The sequence below is a fragment of the Galeopterus variegatus genome, unplaced genomic scaffold, assembly GCF_000696425.1.
Source record: "Galeopterus variegatus unplaced genomic scaffold, G_variegatus-3.0.2 Scaffold2168, whole genome shotgun sequence".
In the NCBI taxonomy this organism is placed as follows: Eukaryota; Metazoa; Chordata; class Mammalia; order Dermoptera; family Cynocephalidae; genus Galeopterus; species Galeopterus variegatus.
The window spans coordinates 90,982-112,456 of NW_007728279.1; the positions used below are offsets into that span (position 1 = coordinate 90,982).

General features: G+C 55.6%; 2 protein-coding genes across 4 annotated transcripts in view; both read right to left on the bottom strand.

The window, feature by feature from the left end:
- The window catches only part of CISD3 (CDGSH iron sulfur domain 3), a 3,924-nt gene extending 3,747 nt beyond the window's left edge, over positions 1-177 (bottom strand). Inside the window, 1 exon segment of the mRNA XM_008580834.1 lies at positions 6-177. Coding sequence (XP_008579056.1) covers positions 6-177 — 172 coding nt within the window.
- A 185-nt stretch (positions 178-362) lies between these two features.
- Positions 363-21,230, bottom strand: MLLT6 (myeloid/lymphoid or mixed-lineage leukemia (trithorax homolog, Drosophila); translocated to, 6). Of its 3 annotated transcripts, XM_008580832.1 has the most exons (19): positions 21,152-21,230; positions 20,654-20,708; positions 20,355-20,464; positions 19,267-19,370; positions 18,958-19,051; positions 16,538-16,723; positions 15,747-15,845; positions 12,834-13,047; positions 11,688-12,302; positions 11,036-11,217; positions 10,746-10,854; positions 9,476-9,542; positions 9,132-9,277; positions 8,453-8,650; positions 8,275-8,363; positions 6,841-7,190; positions 6,334-6,424; positions 4,907-5,263; positions 2,504-4,304 (listed from the first exon to the last, which is right to left on the bottom strand). In XM_008580832.1, the coding sequence occupies exons 3-19, from the start codon at positions 20,400-20,402 to the stop codon at positions 4,263-4,265; spliced, it is 2,991 nt and encodes a 996-aa protein (XP_008579054.1). In that variant the 5' UTR covers positions 20,403-20,464; positions 20,654-20,708; positions 21,152-21,230; the 3' UTR covers positions 2,504-4,262. The 3 variants fall into 3 exon arrangements, with proteins under 3 accessions (XP_008579053.1, XP_008579055.1, XP_008579054.1); XM_008580831.1 differs by lacking the exons at positions 2,504-4,304; positions 21,152-21,230 and adding an exon at positions 363-1,229 and having other exon boundaries at positions 16,538-16,720; positions 20,654-20,702; XM_008580833.1 differs by lacking the exons at positions 2,504-4,304; positions 20,355-20,464; positions 20,654-20,708; positions 21,152-21,230 and adding an exon at positions 363-1,229 and having other exon boundaries at positions 19,267-20,325.
- Positions 21,231-21,475: the final 245 nt, after the last annotated feature.

The following is a 21,475-nucleotide window of genomic DNA, read 5'->3' on the forward strand; positions in this document are numbered from 1 at the left end:
CCCGCCTCGGCCCGCAGGGCTCCGCCGGGTTCCGCCGGGCTCCGCGCAGGTGGGGGCCGGGGGCCTGAGGCCAAGCCGAAGCGCCCCCTGCAGCCTGCTCGGGCACCCCGGGGTGAGCGGGGACCGTCGCGGAGTCCGGGGTTGTGGCTCTGCAGGCGCAGCGTGGGTGCGTCTCATCACCTAGGGAGCTCGTTAAACAGAGGCCCGCCCTGCCCGTCCCCCCAGAGGCCCTTGTGGGACGCGCACCCGGCTGTTCTGTGCATTCTGGTTTCTGGACAGCTGTTTTCTAAGTGCTGACCATGCCCCTCCCACGGTTGGCACCCCACCTCCCCTTCCCTTCAATAAAGCCAGACCAAGCAGGGTCTCTTTGGATTTTTTCGGTTTTTTGCAAAACATTCTTTTATTAAAAGAACAAGTGCTGTTTACGAACTGCCCTTCGTACAAATAACATCCGTAATACAAAGATACAAGATCCGGGTTATGCACAATTCCAGGCTTGGAGGTGGGGAGTGGGCGAACATTGCCTTTTGGGCTGAGGATATAAAGGTTTTAGAAGAATGAAAAAAGAGGCCCTGGGTTAGCAATCTGTGGCTTCCCCTCCCTGCTCCCCTAGGAAGGGTCTGCTACATGGAAACAGGCTGGGATGGGAAGCGGGGGCGGGTGGAAGCCAGGGTTTGGGTCTCCAGTCCCACCACCCAAGTCCCAAGTTGGGCTGGAAAAAGTGAACAAAGGTGAATGAGTGTGCCCCTCAGTCCCCAGCTTTTCGCAGATCAGGACAAAGTGGTCGGGAGCCAGACACACTTTTAATCCGGATTGATGTGGCTGAAGGGAGCCAAGGCTCTTTCACCCCACCTCCCTCCAAATTTCCGGTTGAAGTTACTTCCATGTCTTTAGGCACTTCTCCCCAGGAAGGTAAGTGGGATAAAGGAGAAATGGGAGCAAGCTGCCTACCCCTAACTGTGGCCCACTGCACACCAGGGAAGATGCTGGAAGCTGGCAGAGGGAGCCTGTGCCTTTGAAAACCTGTCTGCTTTCCAGTTTGGGGAAGAGAAGTGTGGAGGTTACTCTCCCAGAGCGGGCCCTGGCTCGGGCTCCCCTCATTTGTCTAGGTCCTTCCTAAGAGTCCGGGTGAGCACTTCCCTAGAACTCAGTACAGGAATGGGCAGGGGTCCGCTCAGCACATCAGCCTCAAGGTCAGGGCACCTGGAGGCAGCAGTAGACCCAGGAGCCTGAGGGGAAAAATCCACAAACAGGAAAAACTTAAAAAAAAAAAAGAAAGAAAAAAGAAAATGAAAGAAAAGAGAAAAAAAGCAACCCTTAAAGTGTCATCGTTTACATTGCCTATGGGGAGGGTCTTTCTGCTCTGAGCTACAGACACCCCCCACCCAGGGCACAGCCCTGCACACACACACACACACACACACACACACACACACACACACACACACACACACACACAGTCAGCCAGTCACAAGGAGGGAGACCGTGCAGTGGGGCAGCAGAGGACCAGGAGGCCACAGTCCTGAGGGATAGTCCTGTCCTTGCCAGGGATAGTCCTGTCCTTGCCACTGAGCTCCTGCCCCTCCTAGGCTTCGAGCTGTCACCTGTGAAGCAAGGAACTGACTCAAAGGACCCCTAAAGACAGGTCTCTCCAGCTCTGACATTCACTGCCAGCTGTGCACACCCACTCACACCTCCTCGCTGAGGGTGGGAACACAGCTCCACTCATGAATTTTCAAACCCCACTTCCGCTCTGCAAACCACATCCTTCCCCTCCCCCAAACAGAACTACAAATCTGCATCCCTTCCCACCCCCCATCCAAATTCATCCGCAAAAAAGGGACTGAGGCTGGGACAGGGCGAGGTCATGATAGCCATCCTCCTGCTCCCTCCCAAAGAGGACCATTCATATTTTCTTTTTTTTTTTTGGCAGCTGGCCAGTACAGGAATCCAAACCCTTGATCTTGGTATCTCTTCATATTATTAAGCTCTCTCATAAAAAAGAAATACCACTACATCTCCCATCTCCACCCCACAGTGGTGGTGGTGGGGACAATGCCAATCCATACCCAGCCTGACTACCTGCCCCAGCATCCCAGCCTGGGGAAAGCAAAGGACTTGGGGAAAGTTACGCAACAGGCTCTTGGAGATGAAAACCCCAGGCGTGGATGGGGGGAGGGGGCCGGGGGCATCTTGGTTCCAGTGCACTATATCACGTGGACCTTTCACTCCTGGACACAGCAGACTTGGAGTGGATTTACTTCCCCTACCATCCAGAAAAGAAGTTAACTTCAGCTCTGAGCAGGCCAGCCTTGGGCGAGGGTGTGGGGTGAGTAAGCAACTCTTCTAAGAATCTCTGAAGGTTCTTTCACTTTTCAGTGGTTTGGGGGAAGGGAGTTAGAGAGCTTAACAGATTAAGATGAATAAAATGCTGAATTCTATCATTTCTTTCTACATGATATTTAGTATTAATAAAAAATGAGTATTTCTGAGGTCATTGAAACTGCCTTCCCCCTCCCCCAAGCCCTTGCAAGTGCCTAAGAAGTTGCCTTTGAAGGAGTCCCACCCACCCCCTCCATTGTCAGCTCCCTAACATCTCAGAAAGTCTTATCAACAGGAATATTAATATTATTTTCAGTATCAGAAAAAAAAACAGTTGAGCAGCACAGGCAAAAATATATCTGCACTACGTTTCTGTCATTGCCAAAAATATACACATCTTCTTTTCTTTATTTAAAAACAAAAAACAAAACAACCCCAACAACAAAAACCCAAACAAAAACACACACACAAAAATCCACACATGCAGAGACTGACAAGACACAGACATCAGGGAAAGCTGGAAAGGCCTGCCCTTGGCTCCAACCCCAGTGCAACTCAAACAGGGACACAGGCTTCCCCTCCGACTGTCCCACTCAGCCTTGGCCACCAAAGGCCCTGGACAGGTGAGGACTACTTTAAGGTGAGAATTGCCCACTACACCCCGGGGAAATAGCTGGTGGGTGAGGGGACAGTTATTGGGTCAGCTGAAGGGGCTCCCCTGGTTGACAGGGTGGGGGTGGGGTGCAGGCGTCAGGCTGGTTAATCCTGGGAGGGAGGCTTTTGCTAAAAGAAGTGGCACTTTAGCCCGCCCCCCACACCCTCCCCCAATTTCTGGGGCTCCCCTTGTGCCAGGGAAGAAAGACCAAACTATCAGTGGGGGTAGGGGGGCCCTGAGGGGGCCCTGAGACCATGTGGGGTCTGGGGAGAAGGCAGGATTATTACCCTGATTCAAAGCCCCCAACCCCCAGTTACTCTCCAATATTGGAGTACTGTTCCGGTTTTTGTTAACCATTCATGCCCCAGAAAGGGACCAAAGTTGGTGAGGTGGGGACGGTGCAAACAAGAGCTGGGAGCTCCCCCCTTGGGTGCGGCTTCACCTGACCTCTGCCCCTGTCCGTGCCCTTGGCTGCCCCAGGCCCAGGGCAGACAGACAGACAGAGACACAGGCACAGGCGCACAGGCGCACACGCGTGCACTCGCGCTCTGAGGCAGGCTGCTCCATCTGCCCGCCCTCAGCACTCCTATAACCAATAGTGCAAACAAGGGGCAGGGCGCCAAGGGCGGCTGAGTCCCCGCACCTGCCCCCCCATCACTGGGGCCCTCGAGAGGTAGGGGAGGCTTGGGCTGAGTTTGATGCTCTCCTGCCCCTTCCTCAGCCCCCTACATCTGTGGGCTTTTACAAGCTCAGCTTGTGACCCTTGGTGGGGGGTGGGGATGGTGAGAAACAGTCCAAGGGACCCTTTCTGCCATTTGCCCAAGCTAGGAAGAAACGGCAGGTAAAGTTGGGCCAGCCCTTCTTCCATAAAAGACATACACGCAGGGACAGGCCCAGGGCCTATCCCTCCACTTGTCCCCATGCAAGTGCTGATCCATCTTATGTGGCGGGTCCAACCAACCCCCCCACTTATGCCATGGCCCACTCGCTCTCTGGGGGACCTCAAAACATTTGCTGAGGGTGGGGGCTCCTAGACAGTCTTGGAGCCTGTCCTACCTCTGAGCTCTCCCAAAGGGGACAGTACAGAGAGGGGAGGGGCCAGATGGAAGGGGCTCCCCCTCAGTCTCAATCCTCGGCACCAGGAGCTCCCCACACTTCCTGGGCCTCAGCACAGGCTCTGGGCCAGGGCTCTCCAGTGTCTGGGCGCAGGTGCCTGCTCCAGGCTAGGACCCTCAGGCCAGGATCTGCCCCTCCACTTGGGGGATCAAGAGGGATATGGGTGATTTTAGCCTTTTTCTTGGTTGGCTGAGGTTCCTTTGTCAGCGGTCTGGAAAGAGAGGAAGGGAGGATGGGGGTTTTGGAGGTATCTGGCCCTAACACTGCCCAGTTGAGAATAGCTTCCTTGGCCAAGAAAGCTCCTGTAGGGTACAGAAAGGAAGGCTGGCTAAGGCCTCCAGTCTAGGTTCTGGCAGGGGCACACCAAGGCCAACATGTTAGGGGTGGGGAAGTTAGCCTGCAAAAGGGCATCCAGCTGAACAGGCATGTGCCAGCCAAGGCCGGCACCCTGGGCCTGTGCTGTGTGCCCTCAGGAGGACGGAGGACCTTTCTCCCATGGGCCTGCCCAAAGGGTCGTCTTTTTCTAATTGGTCCCCTCAGAAAGGAAATAGCCTTTTCTAATTGGTCTTCCAAGAGAATGGCTATTTTCTAATTGGTCCTGTTGCTATTAGCCCATGCTTCAGAGGATCTTTCTTGGCTCTGCAGGAGGGCATCCCCATGCCAGCAGAGGCCCTGGGATCTGGAGCAGGGCACTTTGCTAACCTAGGGGTGACTTCCTGCCTCCTGCTTATGCAGCTGGTGAGGTGCCTTCTGACAATCATCTCTGGCCATCCCTCAGAAGGGAGCCAGGAAGGGCCCAGACCCCTTACTCACCCCTCCTTTGGGGCCACTGCCACTGCCATCTGCCCCCGACAGGCTGAGGAAGGGGTTGGTCTGGGCAGTGAGGACTGGAGGTCCGCCTGCTGCTGCTACTGCAGCAGCTGCGGCTGCTGCAGCCATGAGACTTGTGCTGTTGCCCAGTGAGGGTGCCACCAGGGCTCCAGCAGGCAGCAGTGGGGGGGCAGGCGCTGCGGGCAGCAGGCCAGGGGTGCCCGCTGACAGCAGCGGGGTGGAGCTTCCTGCCAGCAGGCTGGCCATGGGCAGCTGGGAACTCCCAGCCATCTGCAGCCGCTGCAGCTCCCGCTTCTGCTGGATCTGCTGGATCATCTGGTAGACAACAGTCTGGTGTTCCTGCAAGGGGGCCAGACTGCTCATTGGCCGATGGTCTCTGGGGTCTCTTCCCCACTGCCTGCCTGTCCTACTTGGCCTGGGCCCCATCCCAACACCTGGGAGATGGTCACGGCTCTGCCTCTTAACTCTCCACCCTGAGCCTCAGTCTCCCCATTCGGACAAGAAAATGGTTGCACACCATCAATATTTGGCAACTGGGGCACTACTGGCCAAGTGAAGATGTTTAAGATCCCTGGCGCTGCCCATTAAATCAGTTCCTCAGTCTTTTTGTGACAACCACAAATGCGCCAGGGGTAATATCATCCCAAGATGAAAACACTAGACTAGGTCAATAGTTTTCAACGCCCCCTCTTTTCTTGTTGCATTTGCTTTATTCGCTTAAGATTTATTTATTTATTTTATTTTATTATTAGCATATTAAAAGATTCATTTATTTTTGCTTTGAATAGGCAAAGCATTCTCTATATCCCAAAAACCAAAATAATATATCAAGTTTACCTTAAGGAATCTTGCTCCTAACTCCTGTTCCATCTGGCCTCTAGGTAACCAGCTGAATTGATTTCTTATCTTTCTAATGCTTCTTTCTATGAAAATGTCTATATTTCCTACTTTTTCAACTCTCTCATTTTTAAAAGGCAAAACTCCTTTTCTACAAAAGAAATCTCAGCAGAACCTACCATATGAGACAGACCCATAAGAGCTGCTCTGGTTGAGAGGGGCGTCAGCTGCTCAGCCACCTCTCCACATGGATCCTGGAGCTTGCCCTGAAGATCCTTGTGGCTGAGACTGAAATGCTCAGTAACTGAGGACTTGCCACCCTCCAGATCCTCTCACTAGAATGGGATCTGGGGCCACTACAACATCCCTTTCCTAAGGCCTAGGGGACCCTGAGAGCAGTCCTTATCCTCTTGCCCCTACTGATGCTCCACAGGGGCCCAGCCCCAGTCGCAGGGCTCAGTCTCAGCCCTGTCTGGAGCCCCGCCCCCCACTCCTGCCTCTGCAGGCTGGCCCAGATCCTGAGATGGACCCTTCCAGGCAGAGCTGGGGGAAGGGGGAGCAAGGGACATTACCGGGGTCAGCTGTGGGGAGGCAAGGAGCTGCTGGAGTTGCTGGAGCTGCTGCTCTTGCTGCTGAAGGAGGTGTCTCTGCTGCTCTGTTAGGCTGAGGCAGGGGACAACACACAGACCATGGGGAAGGAACAGGGAAACACACTGCCCCCACCCCGCACAAGCTCCAGAACTCCCTCAGACCCAGGTGAGAGGCAGGGACGTGCGATTCTAGAGGACTGAGCTCAGAGGGTGCAGTGGGAGGGATACAAGTTAGATGAAAGAAGTGTCCAGGAGGGAAAACCTAGAACAGGGGACAGGAAATAGACTCTTTTTTCCCTGGAGAGCTACCATCCAGAGGGCAGACACAGCTAACAGTGTAGGGAGTCCCTACAGGCCAACAGATGAGGAGGATTATATGCCCTGTAAAACCAGAGGAAATTTTTCCTTTGGGGGGATTATGAGCACTTTGGAGGGATCCCTCCCAGAGCCAGCCTCCCATTCCCGTCCCAGGGCTGAGCTCTCCCTCACCTGTTGAGACAACCCGGCAGCTGCAACGTGGGGGCCCCGCCAGCTTGGCTCAAGCCCGCAGGGTTGGGGGCGGCAGCCCCATTCAACCCTCCCAGGAGCCCATTGAGGGGCAGGCCCCCGCTGCCTGCCAGCCCCCCCAACAGTCCCTCAGCCATGGGCATGGCCCCCAGTCCCGCTGCCCCAGGTGCCCGGCCCAACCCATTCTGTGGCTGGGGCGGAAGCGGGGCAGGGGCCCCAGGCAGGGCCAGGGGCATAGTGGCAGGGCTCTGCTGGAGCAGGGGCAGCGGTGGGGGCGTGCTGTGGAAGGACAGCGACGAGCTGCTGCGGCTTGGGCAGCCTGAGTGTGGGTCCTGGGGAGGGAGGGGGAAGGCGGGTCAGAGGGGCAGAGGGCCAGCACCATCTTTCTGGCCCCCGGCCCAGCACCCACCAGCATTCTCACAGAGCACAGCCACCCCCGCCTCACCCTCAGGCCCCCTGGAGGGAGAAGCATGGGCCAGGGATGAAGGCTAAGAATCCAAACAGTCTTCATGAATCAGGTTTCCTGACCACTTCCTGGGGACAGGCACCCCTTGTCATGCTTGTTTAATAATGAACAATGATGATGGAAGTGACCATCTACTGAACCAGATGCAGGGTTTAGGCTTGACATGGTTATCTAGTTATTTCCATCGATTCTTAGACAGGTTAAGTAACTGCAGGCAAGAGCACTAGAGTGGGGGTGAAAGGCTCAGGTTCAAGTCCTATGTCCACAGTTCAACCGCTCTGCCTTAACTTACTCACTCATAACCTGGGGGTAATAGTAGCACCTGTTTCACTAGGTTACTGTGAAGACTAAATAAACGAGTGCTTCAGCACAGGGCATGACAACGGACAAGTGTGCAATTAATGTTAGTTATTATTAGGATTATTACTGCCCAAGTCACACAGTTAATAAGTGGCAGAGAGAGAACAAGAATCCAGCTTGTTTGGTTCCAATAATAACCTCAACGTAACAATAGCAACTGCTGTCCCAACCACTACCAATTACATAGGGATTATCTGTGTGAGCGCTGTAATAAATCCTTCACAACTACCTCTCAGAGGCCTTCCCTAACCTCTTTACATCCACGGCAGAACCCCTCCCACTCTCTCTCACAGCTCTCAATTTATTTCCATCTTAGTACGTCTCCCAGTTTGCGATTACTTATCGTTTTTTTGGACTCAGCCTATCTTCAGGAGGATTGTGCACGTTTTGCTCATTGATTGCATAGCCAGTGCCTGGCACTAAGTAGGCACCTCATAACTATTACTTGTTTAAGAAATGAATGAATGGGTCAACCAACTGCTCAGCCAATCACTTCACTGCCCAGCCTCCAGTAGCTGCAGGGTAGAGATGGGACCAGGAGGACCTCAAGTCTCCCCCATCCTCCCTGTCCCCCTCCTCGCGGCGCCCACCTCGGAAGACGTGGACAGCGAGTTGTCCAGGCCGAGACTGTTCTTCCCTGGAGGGCTCTTGCTGGTGCTCAAGGAGTCGCTGCTGCCGGCTGAGGGAGAGAGGTCAGGGATGGAGTCGGGGCCAGTCCGCAACACCAAGCAGGGGCCCCCACTGCCGGGCGGGGCGGGACCCCCTCACCTTGGGGAGGCAGGCCATAGGACCCAGGGACAGGGCCGTTGGCGGCAGGCAGCGCGGCAGGCAGGGCGGGGAAGGGCACGGAGAGCTGCACGTTGAGAATCTGCAGCCGTTCTTTCTTGGCCGTCAGGCTCAGGATCTGCTCCTGCAGCCGCTGGTTTTCCTTCTGCAGCGCGTGCAGCGCCTTCAGCATCTCCACGACTGCGGGGAGAGGGCGAGGGAGCCTGAGGCGGGGCTGGGGGCGGGGCCCGGCGGGGGAAGAGGACTGGCCTCAAAAAGAAAGCCCGGCCTGGCCTCGAGCGAGCGAGGGAAAGAGACGTAGGTGAGTTCGGAGAGGTGGGACCTGGGGGCCAGAGGTGTGAGGGCCAGGGGCAGAGCCTGAGGCTTGGTGTGGAGGCCACGGGATTGAGAGAGATGGGGCCGGTGGAAACTGGAGTTTGGGGGTTAGTAAGATCTGGATCAGAGGGCTGTGAGGGCCAAAAGCAGGGAACACGGGTGCAGGGGTACGGGGCCAGGATATGACCTAGCAAGGATCAAAGCAGATGCCAGCAAATGGCAAGAGTCAAAGCTGGGGCAGGGCCTAGCGGCGGAACCATAAAGAGGTTTGGCTATCTCGGGGAGAAAGGTGACAGAGTCGGGGACCCTAGGGCAGGTTTCCCGATCCACAGCCACCCCTCCTCACTGTTGACACCGGCTTCTCCGTCGCCCTGCTTTTCCAGCAGCTGCTCCATGTTAGTCGTCCCTGGGGCTGCCGGGTCTAATTGCACGCCCCCGCAGGGCGCAGACACTGTCTGGTCGAACAGTGCAGGAAGGCTGCTGATGGGGGACCTGGGGTCAGAGGGAAAACCGGGCTCAGGCTGACCTCGCGCTCCGTCTCCAGGCTTTCTCCCTCCTCTCCCCTCAGGGGTTCCAATCTATCCCCTTCAGTTCCCACCCTCTCTGGTGCCCATCTCTCCACCTCCTCCTCCCTTGAGTGTCCCTCCTGCCCGGCTCCCAGGCCCTCCCCCCAGCCGCCCCCTCCCTCACATGGAAGACAGACTCTCCTGGGGGGAGGTCCCCCGACACCGGAAGCTGCAGTCCTCGAGGTCTGGCTCTTGGAAGAAGAAGGGAGGGCAGGGATCAGTGGGGAAGGGCTGCTGGCTGCCTTAGGGTCCCGGCCCGGGAGGTGGGTGCAGGATATGGGACCTCACCACGGACCCCCTTCTCCAGCATCCCCCAACCCCACCCTAGCAGTTCAAAGCTGGTAAGGCACTAATGGCCCTAGCTCAGAAACCCTGCCCCTTTGGAAACAAAGCCTGGGCATCTATCTGCTCTCTTCCCCTTTCTCTAGGCAGAAAGGCTCCCGATGTCTGACTACTTTCAGACCTGCCTCCTAATTTCTTTCCTGGAAGCTTCAGAGTTATAGAAATCTGAAGTCAAGACAGACCTGAATTGAACTTGAACCTGACACTAACTTGCTGTTTGTGACCTGGGCTCCTAACTAACCTCTCTGAAGTGACTGTTACTAGGATTAAAAATAAGGTAATAAATGTGAAGGGTTTAGCTGGCATGCAGCAAGACCTCAATAATTGTAGCTATTATCATAATTAGCTTTGTATGACTTTTGAATAAACTCTCAAGTCAGAAGGCAAAACTCTGTTGGGCCACAGAATCCCTATTTGGGTTTAGGAAAATATAGTCACCCTACTCCGTGGGGTCTTAAACCTGGAATCGGATTTGGCCTCTTTAAGAAGGCTTACCTGAATTTGGGGCCTGGCAGCAAGCCCCACCCCCTAGCCTGACAGGTGGTGCCTCTGCAAGACCAACTCTTCGGAGCTGGGTGGATTCTCCGGGAGAGGGCGGGGAGCCTATGGCCTGCCTCCTTAACCCCTAAATACCCAGAGAGTTTGTTGCCCAGCTGGTGGGACCTTAGTAAATGCTGATCCCAAGGACACACTAACAGGCCAGCAGGGAGCTGCACAGTAGCAGTAAGAGCACTGGGCTTGGAGTCTGGAGGCAAGAATCTGGGCTCTGGTTCTGCCATTCTCCCTCTCAACTGCCTTGAGCAAGTCATTTCTCTCTGCCTTTTCCTTCTGTGAGATGGAGCAGTAATTCTGCCCTGCCCTGGCCCTCACTGAATTTTACCACTAATGTATGCCCTGGTTTGTTACGTGTGAATTTCTTTTTGCAGTGTGGGCAATGGCCAGGGGGAGGGGCAGCCCCAAAGCCCTCCCATCCTTTCTGGGGTCACATGCAGGTGCTGGATGTCCCTCAGGCCTTTGGGAAGAAAAGGGAACGAGGTCAGAGACTCACATACCTGTGTGGCTGCTCTCGGCTTGGGTGAGGAGGGGGTTAACGGCGCCCATGGGGGTTCCAAAGATGTGGGTAGAAGGGAGGCTAAAGGTAGAGCCAGCCAGAGAAAACACCTGAGGGAAAGAGGTAAAATCCAGCCTGGTGGTTATTCTTGGATCTAGGGCACAACTGTGTGTACTGGGGTGTGGGGGAGAGGTGAGATGGGGAGGAGGAAGACCAGAGGGAGGAGGAGGTTCCGCTGCAGTCTGTCCCCCACCTGCCCAGGGAAGGGGCAGCCCAGTAGTAAGGCCTCACCTGAGTGGTGGAGATAGAAGCAGAGGAGGAGGGGAGGGTGCTGGTGAATGGGGAGCGGCTGAGGCGGGGCAGGGCTGAGGTCCCTGGGGGCCCCAGCAGGCTGGAGGATAGGGGGGTGCTGCAGACAGCTCGCAGCATCCCGCCACTGTGGGAGATGGGGTCCTTATTACTGGTGTAGATGCCTACAGGCACAAGAAGGAGACAGAGAGAAGCGTAAGTCATCCTCCACCCCAGACTCCTCCTGGTCAGGTGGCTGGGACAGCCCCTCCACAGTCCCCCTGGACCCCCATCAGGCTACACACACCAGTCTAACCCTCTTGCTGCAAAGACGTCACTTCTTGCCTGGATGACATCTGCTTGATGTGCCTGCTTAACAGATTGCTCTGCCCAGGCCTGTGGAGTTCCTAGCTTTTTAAATTCACCTCCTAAAACTTGGTAGGGCCTGCTGTCAATCTACCCCAATCTCCCCCACTACAACCATGCAGAAAACTGGTATAAGGGAGTGTCTTGCAGGTGACCGTCACCTCCATTCTATATGTCTGTCCTTTCGAGCAGTTTCCATCACATTTCCTTCTAACTACATGTTTATGCCTCTGCCCTCTCACTATACTGGCTGGGCCCCAAGATGCCCTTGTCCGCAGGGGTCACTAACCTGCCCCCAGCAGGGGAGACTCCAGGCTCAGGCTGGGCAAGCTCCCAGAAGGCCCAAAGGTGCGGGAAGCCAGGCCACCCAGGCCAGAGCTGACCAGGGAACCTCCGGAGAAGGGTGAGGCAGCAGTGGCAGTGAAGCCCGCCAGCTGGGCGCTGGGCAGGGGGGGAACAGTGGGGCCCCCAGTGCCCTCCTTGTTCCGGCTGCCCTTGGGACGGCCTGGCCCATGGCGGCTCCGCTTGCTGGCTTTGTGCTTCTTCTCCTTCAGGCCTGTTTCAGGGGTTTCCTCAGCAGATGCAGGGGTGGCGCTTAATGAGGGCATCCGCTTGTGGGTGCCTGCTGAGGTCCCGGACCCCGAGACATGGGGAGACTTATAGTCCCCAGGGGAGGGGGCCCGGGCCCGGCCCGAGCTGGAGGTGGTAGTAGAGAAGCGCATGATGGGCCCAAAGCCAGAGAAGACCACCTTCTGCTCAAAGAGGTCAGCCTTGGGGGGCTCGGGGGCCGAGGGAGAGGGAGGGGCTGAAGGGGTTGGGGCTGTGGGCTTGGAGTATTTGTCCTCCTCTGGCTGCTCCAGTTTGGGGAATGCAGAGAAGTCAGGGGAGCTCTGCAGGGACGAGACTGTGCACAGACAGAAAACGGAATTATAGCCGGACCCCAGAAACCCTCACTCCCTCCCACTCCCACATGCACTAGGGGAGAGCGAGCTCTAGTCCATGAAAAAGGAAGCCTGGCTTCCCGACCAGCTCTGCTACTGTCTCCGTGTCCCGGGATGAGTGTCTCCCACCCCTCCAGCTTTCCCACCTGTCATAAATGGGAGAAGAGTAGCTCCCACCTTACTGACCTCACTAGATGACTGCAGAGATTACAGGAGGTAACATTAATGTTGGTGCTTTAAAAATGGCACCTTGCAGTGCAAGCAGAGGCGACAGGGAATACTGTTACAGGGTTGGAGCAGTGGGCCCTGAGAGGGAGGGGAGGAGCGCTCCAGCTCCAAAAAGAACGGGTGAGGAGAGGGTTTAGAGACGAGTCACTTGGTGGGGATCCCACATCTTTATCCTGAACCAATGTAGGAGTAAATGAGATGCAAACCAATATGCAAAGGCCCTTGCTAGAGAAGCTCCCAGCCTCCTCTGGGAGGCCCACACTCACCTGCAGGCTGGAAGGGCCCCCCAGAGGAGGAGGAAGAGGAGGAGGAGGAGGAGGAGGCAGAGGTAAGACTGCTCACACCTTTCCCACTGCTCAGCTTCTTCCCCTTATGACTCAGGCTATGGCTGGAAGACTTTTTCCCCTTTGAATCCCTGCTGCTCTCAGAGGTCTCCTGAGTGCTGGCCTCGTGGTGGGAGGAGGAGGAAGCCGAGGAGGCCTGAGGGAAGGGAGGACGGAGGGAGGCTCAGCACCACTGCTGCCGGGCGCCTGGGCGCAGCCTGTTCCCCTCGGGAGTGAAGCAGCAGGGCGCGGCACCTGGGCTCGACAGGAGAGCCCAGAGTCGGCCTCGTGAAGGACTCAGGCAGGGAGACTTCTGCAAAGGTGGGAGCCCCTAGACCGGGGAGATGGGGAGGCAGCAGTGGGACTTCTGGGTGTGAGGCAGAGAGGAGTGCTGTGAACCCAAGGAGTGTCTGTCCTTCAGCTCAGGCAGGGAGAGAGAAGAAGCATCTGCACCGATTCACCCATCTGTTTGTTCACTCATTGAAACACCTCAGGGGGCCTAAGAAGGCTGGACCTGGCTGGAAGTGGTGTGGGCAAGGAAGAGGAGCCACGGGAGAAGGGGCTTCCCTGGCTCCACCTGTGGGCCCTCCAGTTGCCAGCTCTCCCTTGCTGCTCACCCCGAGCTGCAGCTGCCCGGCCTTCACCCCATGCTCTGCCCACTCTGAGCTCTTCCGAGACGAGCTGCGCCGGCCTGCACTGACCCCTCCCAGGACAGCCCATCCTTACTCTTCCTGGGAAACTTATCATTTAAAGCCCAGCTCGGAAGTCCTCTCTTCCATGAAGCCTCCCTACATGCTTATGGTGGAACATATCATCTGTCCTCTTATTTCTAAGACTCTGTGTCCCCACATCAACAGTTGCCACACTGCATTTAAACGCGCCGTTGCCACGTCTGAGGCCCTAGTACCCTCTGAGGGTGGCAGGGCGGTGTTCGGAGGAGCATGGGCTCTGGAGTCGGGCAGAGCAGGTGTGGGGCTGGTGGGTTCTGCCCTTTACCACGTTATGTGGTGCAGTGTCTCAACCTGAGCTTCGTGTCCTCATGGGGCATGTGATGCATATTTGGAGAGCTATAAGCAGCATACGCCAGATACATGGTATGGGGTCAGTAAATGCTGATGAGTGTGACGGCGACAGCTGCTGTTAATATACTGCAGAGACAATGCTGTGCGGTGTGGCTAAGAGCATGGCCTTCCAGCCAGACTGCCTGCATTCAAATCTCAACTCTGCTACTCACTAGCTGTGTGCTTTTAAGCAAATTACTTAACCTCTCTGTCTCAGCTTCTTCACTTTTTTTTTTCTTCCTTTTTTGACTGGTAAGGGGATCGCAACCCTTCACACATTGTGGTCCGCACCACGCTCAGCCAGTGAGCGCACCAGCCATCCCTATATAGGATTCGAACCCACGCCTCCGTGCTACCAGCGCCGCACTCTCCCCAGTGAGCCACAGGGCCGGCCCAGCTTCTTCACTTCTTAAATGGGGTTAATAAAATACCTCCTTCATTGTATTATTTTGAGGAATAAGTGAACTAATTGCCATGTACTCCTTCCATCCCCTGGTTCTAGAAGAGAGCCTGGCCCGTGGGAGCGAGTTGGTGCTTCATATTACTGCCAGGGATGGCACTTTTCCTCCTGGTGGAGACCAGGTATTCAGTACATTGTGCTGAACAAACAAACACTAGAGGGAGGATGGACCGGGAAATGACAGCCACCCTGAGCTGCCCCTCTCCGGGTGGAGCTCTGGTCTCTGTCTTCCTCTTTGTTCTTTTCAACAGCTGGAGTTCTGAAGGGAGCCAGATGTGGTTCTGAGAGCAAGGGAAGAGGGATTGGGGGGAAGGGTAGCTGAATACTGGGGCAGGCGGGGGGGGGATGGGCAGAATTCTCCCACGTCCGAGGGACACCCAATTACTGGGAACTCCCAGATCTCTGTCCCTTTCTTTCTACCTGCCTGCAGGCCCCTGGGAAATGTCAGAGGGCACAGTGACAAGCTTTTCCAGGTGAGCCCTGGCGAGCCAGGAGGGGAGAGGGTTACTGGGACAGTTGCCACAGCAACATCGGCCTGGAAACCTGATACCTGAGCCTCCTGCTAAGATGCCCAGGGCTCTGCCAACCATCTGAACAGGGGTGGAGGTGAATGGGCAATAATGGCGACAGGAGGAAGCTGTTTCTCTAGGCCCCCCGGGCTCTCTTTCCATGGGGAGGGCAGGTTGGAGGGAGGAGCAGGGAGGACTGTTCTGGCTTGAATTAGTGACTCCCTGGCCTAGGGCAGGGCCTGCTTGTTGCTCATCCAGATGCTGCCCATTTCTGGAGACAGGCCTGCTATACCATGCCCCTGCTGGAAAGGTTAGGATGAGTGGGGTTTCAGGGTATTGTCCAAGAGCCTGCCCACTGCACCCCACCTCCCACCACCTTGGCCAGCACCTTCAGCCCCTCCAACCTGCACTGGAATTCTGGTTAGGTGACAGGTCTTGGGCATCATCCTGATGGGGGGAGGGGTCCCAAGAACTTGGAGAATGAGCCTTGAGTGCTGTACCCCCACTCTGCAGACAAGAACCCACTGCTGAGCCCTCTGTCTGGACAGAGGTAGATGTGAACCTCTGGGAGCCAGCAGTCAAGGCGGGACCCGCACCCCTCCCCACCCTCATGTTTGGTCAGTGATTGGTGGGGCTGGGGAGCACAGGCCCCTTCCAGACTAGAAGAGGAAGAAGATGGACATGGTGGGGAGGGGAGTAACATTAAGCTGAAGTTGTGGGGAGGGTGCCTAGGTCCCTGGCTCACCCTGACCCATTACACCTCGCCTCTCTCCTGCTGCCATCCCCAGACCAGCATACCATCCCTCTTGAATGTGGGCAGTGGTACCTTGTCAGCAGTGGGGACCACAGGTGGGGTGAGGATGCTGGGGGGTGACTCAGGCCGCTTCTTGTGCTTCTGTTTAAGGCGTTCCTTGTCCTTTCGACTCTGGGGAGGGAGAGGTGACCAGATGTTGGTGCGGGGGGCTGTTTGGGTGAGGACACGCATGACATGTGGATGTGGGGAGCTGACCTCTCTTGGGGGTGGGGCTTTGTGGGAGTCATCTCTTTCTATGGAGGAGCTGGGGCTGGACAGGAGTGGCTCAGGCAAGTTCTTCTGAGTGCCAACAGCCCCTCCCCCAATCCTCACTGCTGGCTAAAAATAGCCTGTCCCATTATCACGCCAGTGACATAGGACACCACACACATGAGCATGCACCTACAAGGGTGTCCACCCGGGACACGGAACTGTTCAGAGGAACGGGAGCCAGGCACACTCTGATATGTGACATGAGGGGACACAGGCATGTGCTCTTACAAACTGGGCCGGCACATAGCTAGACTGTGGAGATGTGTGCAAACATGCAGAGCCATGTGTCTGGAGCTCTGGGGATTCTGTCATGTCATGGGGAGGATATGTAGGAACCACAGACACAGAGAGCCCCAGGAAAGCCAGGCCCTCACCTCACCCTCCGTGACCCTCACATTCACTGCCTCAGCCCTTCCTGCCCTTCAGTGCCTCAGATGAAGGAAGGAGGCAGGCTCCAATACCTCAGGGCACCTGGTGGTGGCTTCTTGGAAGATGTGTGTTTGGGAGTATGTGTGTGATTGTGGGCAGGAGAGTGGAGGAAAGACTTCTACCTTCTTCTGGCCCCTCTCGTGGTGGGTGGTGTGCTTCTCCTGCTGGGTGGAAGGCGAGGCTGACCGGCTCCTCCTGCCAGCGATGAAGCCACTGCCGCCTCCTCCTGAGCCGCCGCTGCCACCGCCCCCGCTGCTGCCGCCACCGCCTCCACCTCCTCCCCCACCACTGCTGTGCCGGGATGTCTTCTGGGGGAGCGAAGTGAGAGGAATTGCCAACTTCCCCCCCTCACTAGTTTAGGGAAAGGTTCCTGAAGGCCTAATGACCCTGGGGACCAGTTCCATCTGTCCTGCTCATCACTAAGGGGATCTCATGTCCTCTGTGAAGCTCTGCTCAGCAGAAGGGCATCCTCCAGCCTGAAAACCCTAGAGCTTCCCCGGCTGGCCCATCCAATGAGCAGATTCAACAATGGAGGCCAGAAGAGGCAAAAACGTGTCTGGGCCCCCCAGCAAGGGCACAGGTGGAAGGAGGACTGGGGCCCAGGCCTCCCACTCTCCACCCCCAACTCTGCACAATGCCCTCTTCACCTATCTTGGGCAGACTGAGCCATGGCCCACCTCCACCTCCTTCTCTGGGGCAGAGGATATGCAGGAGACCCTTGTGCAGTGCACATCCCACCCTTCCCTCCAGACACTTCAATCCAGCCATCACCCCCTTCTCCCTTGTTCTCAGCCCTTCCCCTCCACCAAACACAGTGAGTGGTTGCTCCTGTCCCAAAGGATATGCTGCCCTTAACCTGAAGAAGGGAAGTAAACCTGGACAGCAAAACCCAAACAGCCCCCACACTGCCTCTCCTATCAGCCAGGGCCGCCTCCCCCTTCCCCTCACTACAAATGTGCTTCCCTCCACCTGGTCTGATGGTTTCACCCATCCCAGGCTTGCAGCTGCTCCCTGTAATGTCACCAACTACCTCTCAACTGCCAAATCCAAGGGCTAATTTCAGGCCCTGTCTGACCCTACTGCTCCCCAGCACTGCGCACCACTCCTACCCTGCTGAGCTCTCTCTTTCGTGGTCCCCTTCCCACCCCATCCCACCCTATCCTGAACACCCTTGGGATTCCAGCCCAATCCCTATGAGCCTGGGCTACCACAACTTTGCCCAGGGGTATGACATCCACCAAATCTAAACATCTCTACTTGGCACCTCCTGCAAATCAAACTAAGCTCTCTATCTTGTTCCCTAAATTGTCACCAAACCCTGAATCCAAAGTGACCATATAATTTATGATCCAAACCAGAACACTTTTGAAAATGAAAGCGGGGAGCTATCAGTAATTACACCAGGGCAGCAGGCATAAACCCGGGCTGTCAGGACAAACCAGGATATATGCTCGCTCTACAGAAGCCAGCTGCACCCCTGTTCCTGACACCCCCAGGTGTTCAAGCACCATCCCCCCAGTACTGGAGCCTGGATCTTATGTGTCACTTCAGCTCCTGCTTCGCAGCCACCCCCACATCTATGCAAGTCTACCTAGAAATGGTTCTAGCATCCAGCCTCATCCCACCACCCCCCTTCTTGCAGCTGTCTCTCCGCCGCCAGCCTCGGCCAGCTTCACAGCGGCTGCCAGGGTAATCTTCCTAAAAACAAATCTGGTCATGTTACTATCCCGCTTACAAGCCCAACAAGTCAGTGGCCTGGGGGTGAGGTCCACGCTGCAACCTACCTCTCCAGGACACCTCCCAGCTTCTGGAACACACAGGTCTCTCTACAAACACAGGATAGCACCCTGTCCAGCCTCTCCTTGGGCCCCTGAAGCCTGGGGCAGAAGTAAGCCCAGATCTAGCCCTGCCTAAGTTTTCTTGGCTCATCTCCTGCCTCATCCTCACCAAACACCCTATTCTCCTCCACTCACACATACTCTTTCTCATCTCAGGACTTTGTCCACGCCAGTCCCTCTGTCTGGGACTGTTTGCTTGGCAGGCTCCTGAGGAGCTTTCAAATCAGGCTGCCTGTTCTGAATCCCATCCACCAACGGTGAGATAAGTTATAGAACCTCGGTGAGCCTTAGTTTACCCATCTGTAATATGGGGAAAATATAGCACACCTACTTCTTAGGGTTGTTGAAAGGATCACACAAAGTAACACACAAAAAGAACTTAGTAAAAGGCTAGGGCGTAGTGAATGTTGACTCCCATGCAAATACTTCCACCTCCACTCAGCTTAAATGCCGTCTCTTCCTTGAAGCCTCCCAGACTCTCAGAGGTGGGCTCTGAGCTCTGTCTTCTGGGATGGCCTGCTTGGTTCAGCTCTGATTCATACCCCTCAAGCTGTATTTTAATGTATTCCCCATCGAATGCCGAGCTCCTCGAGGGCAGGGACTGGGATCTTTCCAGCTCTGTCCTTCCAGCCCCAGACAGCAGCCTGGCCCAGAGCCCAAGCCCTGTAAACTGACCCACTCGTGCACTGGCAGATGGGACTCACCATCTTGCTGAAGTGGTATTTGCAGTAGCCGCAGTACTTGACGTTGTCCACCTCCAGCACTTCTTCTTCACACAGCAGGCCTGCCATTTGGGCACTATCCAAGAGAGGTCAGACTGAGAAGGGAGTGGCCACAGACCAGACCAGCCTCCTTCCTCCTACCCCCCTGGACCCCTGCTGAGGGGAAGCCAAGACCATCCAAGCAACGAAGGTGCTGCCACCATCATCACCAAAGAGACAGCAGCTAGGATGAGCCCACTCCGTAGCCATCCATGGCAAAGCTGGGGGGAGGGTTGGGGGCAGGGGTCTCACCAGGTGACGTGGAAAGCTTGTCGACATCCGTGGCGGTTACAGGTCATGCAGGCTCCTGAGGCCGCCTTGCTTTCCCGGCCCTGCTCCTCGCAGATGTAACAGGTCTGCAGGATACAGTGCAATCATCCCATCTCCAGGGAGCCCCTGTCCTTCTTCCTGAGGGATCCTTCAGCCTCCCCCTCAATTCTGTCCTCTCCCCATGATCCTAGATCAGTGCTATGCAACAGAACTTTCTGCAATGATGGAATCTGTACTGTCTAATATAGTAGTCACTAGTCACATGGGCTACTAAGCACTTGAAATGTGGTTAGTGTGACTGAGAAACTGAACTCTAAATTGTATTTAATTTTAATCAATTTACACAGCCATGTGAGGCTGGTGGCTGCTATACTGGATAGCACAGTCCTTGGATAGTGAGCTCTGAAAGGCCAGGGACTGAGTCTGTTTTGCTCACTGGTGAGCTTATTCCCGCTCTGGGCCACTGTATACTGTTTCTTCTGCCTGGAACCCAGGATCCCGCCCTTCTCAAGGCTGGCTGCTTCTCATACCCCAGCTCTCAGCCTAAATGTGTTCCTTGACCACTTTATCTAAAGTAAGCCCCCCACCAAGTACTCTTTATTTCAGTGCCTTGTTTATTTTCTTCACAGCACTTATCACAAATTGCACTTACTTTATTTACTGATATTTACAGTCTTCCCACACAATAACGTGGTTCCACTGGGCAGGCAGCACATCTGTCTTGATCAATACAGAATACTGTGCGCCTGGTATCTTGTGCCAGCTCTGGCACACAGTAGACACTCAATAAAATGAGACCAGGGAATGAATGAATGAACTACTTGCTAAAGAAGTCCACCCCCTGGCAGTACTACTGCAAGGGAACCTATTATTTCGCCTGAGTTCCAGAGCATGAGTGTGTGTCTGTCAATGAAAGGGTGGGTCAGTGGTAGGTACCTACCCACCTCGTCAGTTCCCTGAAAGTGTTGGTTGGACAGAATCAGATTACACTGTATGAAGAAAGCACTGGAGGGACCCAAAGACGGTTGGCCAGGGAGGGGACTGGTATGGGGCTTAGCAGGGCTGCTGACCTTGTTGAAGCGATCATGAGGCACATACTGCAGCACGATGGGCTCCATGGTGAGCACATTGGCAAACTGCACTTCAGGGATGTAGAGGGCACACACCACATGGGCCCAGCCTGGGGCAATGCAGTGTGGCCTGAGCTGTGGTGTCGAGCCCAAGACCCCACCCCTCATGACCCCACACTGCGGACTGTCCCCTCCTCCACAGCCTTCCCATCAACCCAGCCTCCACCCCACTCCTTCCACTCTGCCTTCCCACACCCTGCTCAGGGGGCCTTGCTGACCTCAACAGACGAGCCCCTCACCTCCATTGTCAGTCCTCTTCAATGCCCCGTCTTTGTGTGGGCACAGCTCACACCTCTGCCAAAGCAAGGGGGCACAGGGGCTGGAGGATCTGCCAAGCTGTGCCCTCCCTGAACACAGTCAAAGGGCCCCAGAATGAAATAATGATATCTGGGGAGAAGAAGGCCTAGAGGAAACAGGACTGGCCAAGAGTTGATCATGGTTGAAGTGAGTGATGGAGAAACAGTTCATTATAGTATTCCTTCCACTTTTGTATGCATTAGAAACTTTCTGTAACAAAAAGTTCAAACAAACAAAAACCAAAGTCCCCAAGCCTGACGTGGGGCAGAGTGAGGGATGAGCTGAAGAAGAGATGGGGTTGGCCATAGGTGTGCAGGAAACAACAGGAAGTCCTGTGTGACAGAGCTGAGTCCCACCCTAGCCTCAGAGTCCCCTAGCTCAACCAGGAGAAGATGCTCAGGTATGTGGGGGGGGGCCGTGGGGGGGAGTCTCCAACTCACCACCCTGGCTGCTCGCTCCTGAGATTCACATTTCCGGCAGAACCAGGGTCCCGTGGGCACCTGAACGATGCCATAGCAAGCTGGGGGTGGGGGAGAAGAGTCATCGCGCAAAGCTGTCAGCCAGTGGCGTTTTCCCAGAGTAACCGGGGATAGGGAGTGACTCTAAAGGACTAGAGCCAGTTCCAGCAGGGGGGGCTGCTTCCTTGTCTGGGGGTCACTCACTAAACAGCAGGACAAGGAATGCCCAAAACAACGAAAGCCTTCAACCACACAACCAAACACGGGCACTGCAAAGGAGTGGAAATTCTGAGTCCTTGACCTTAA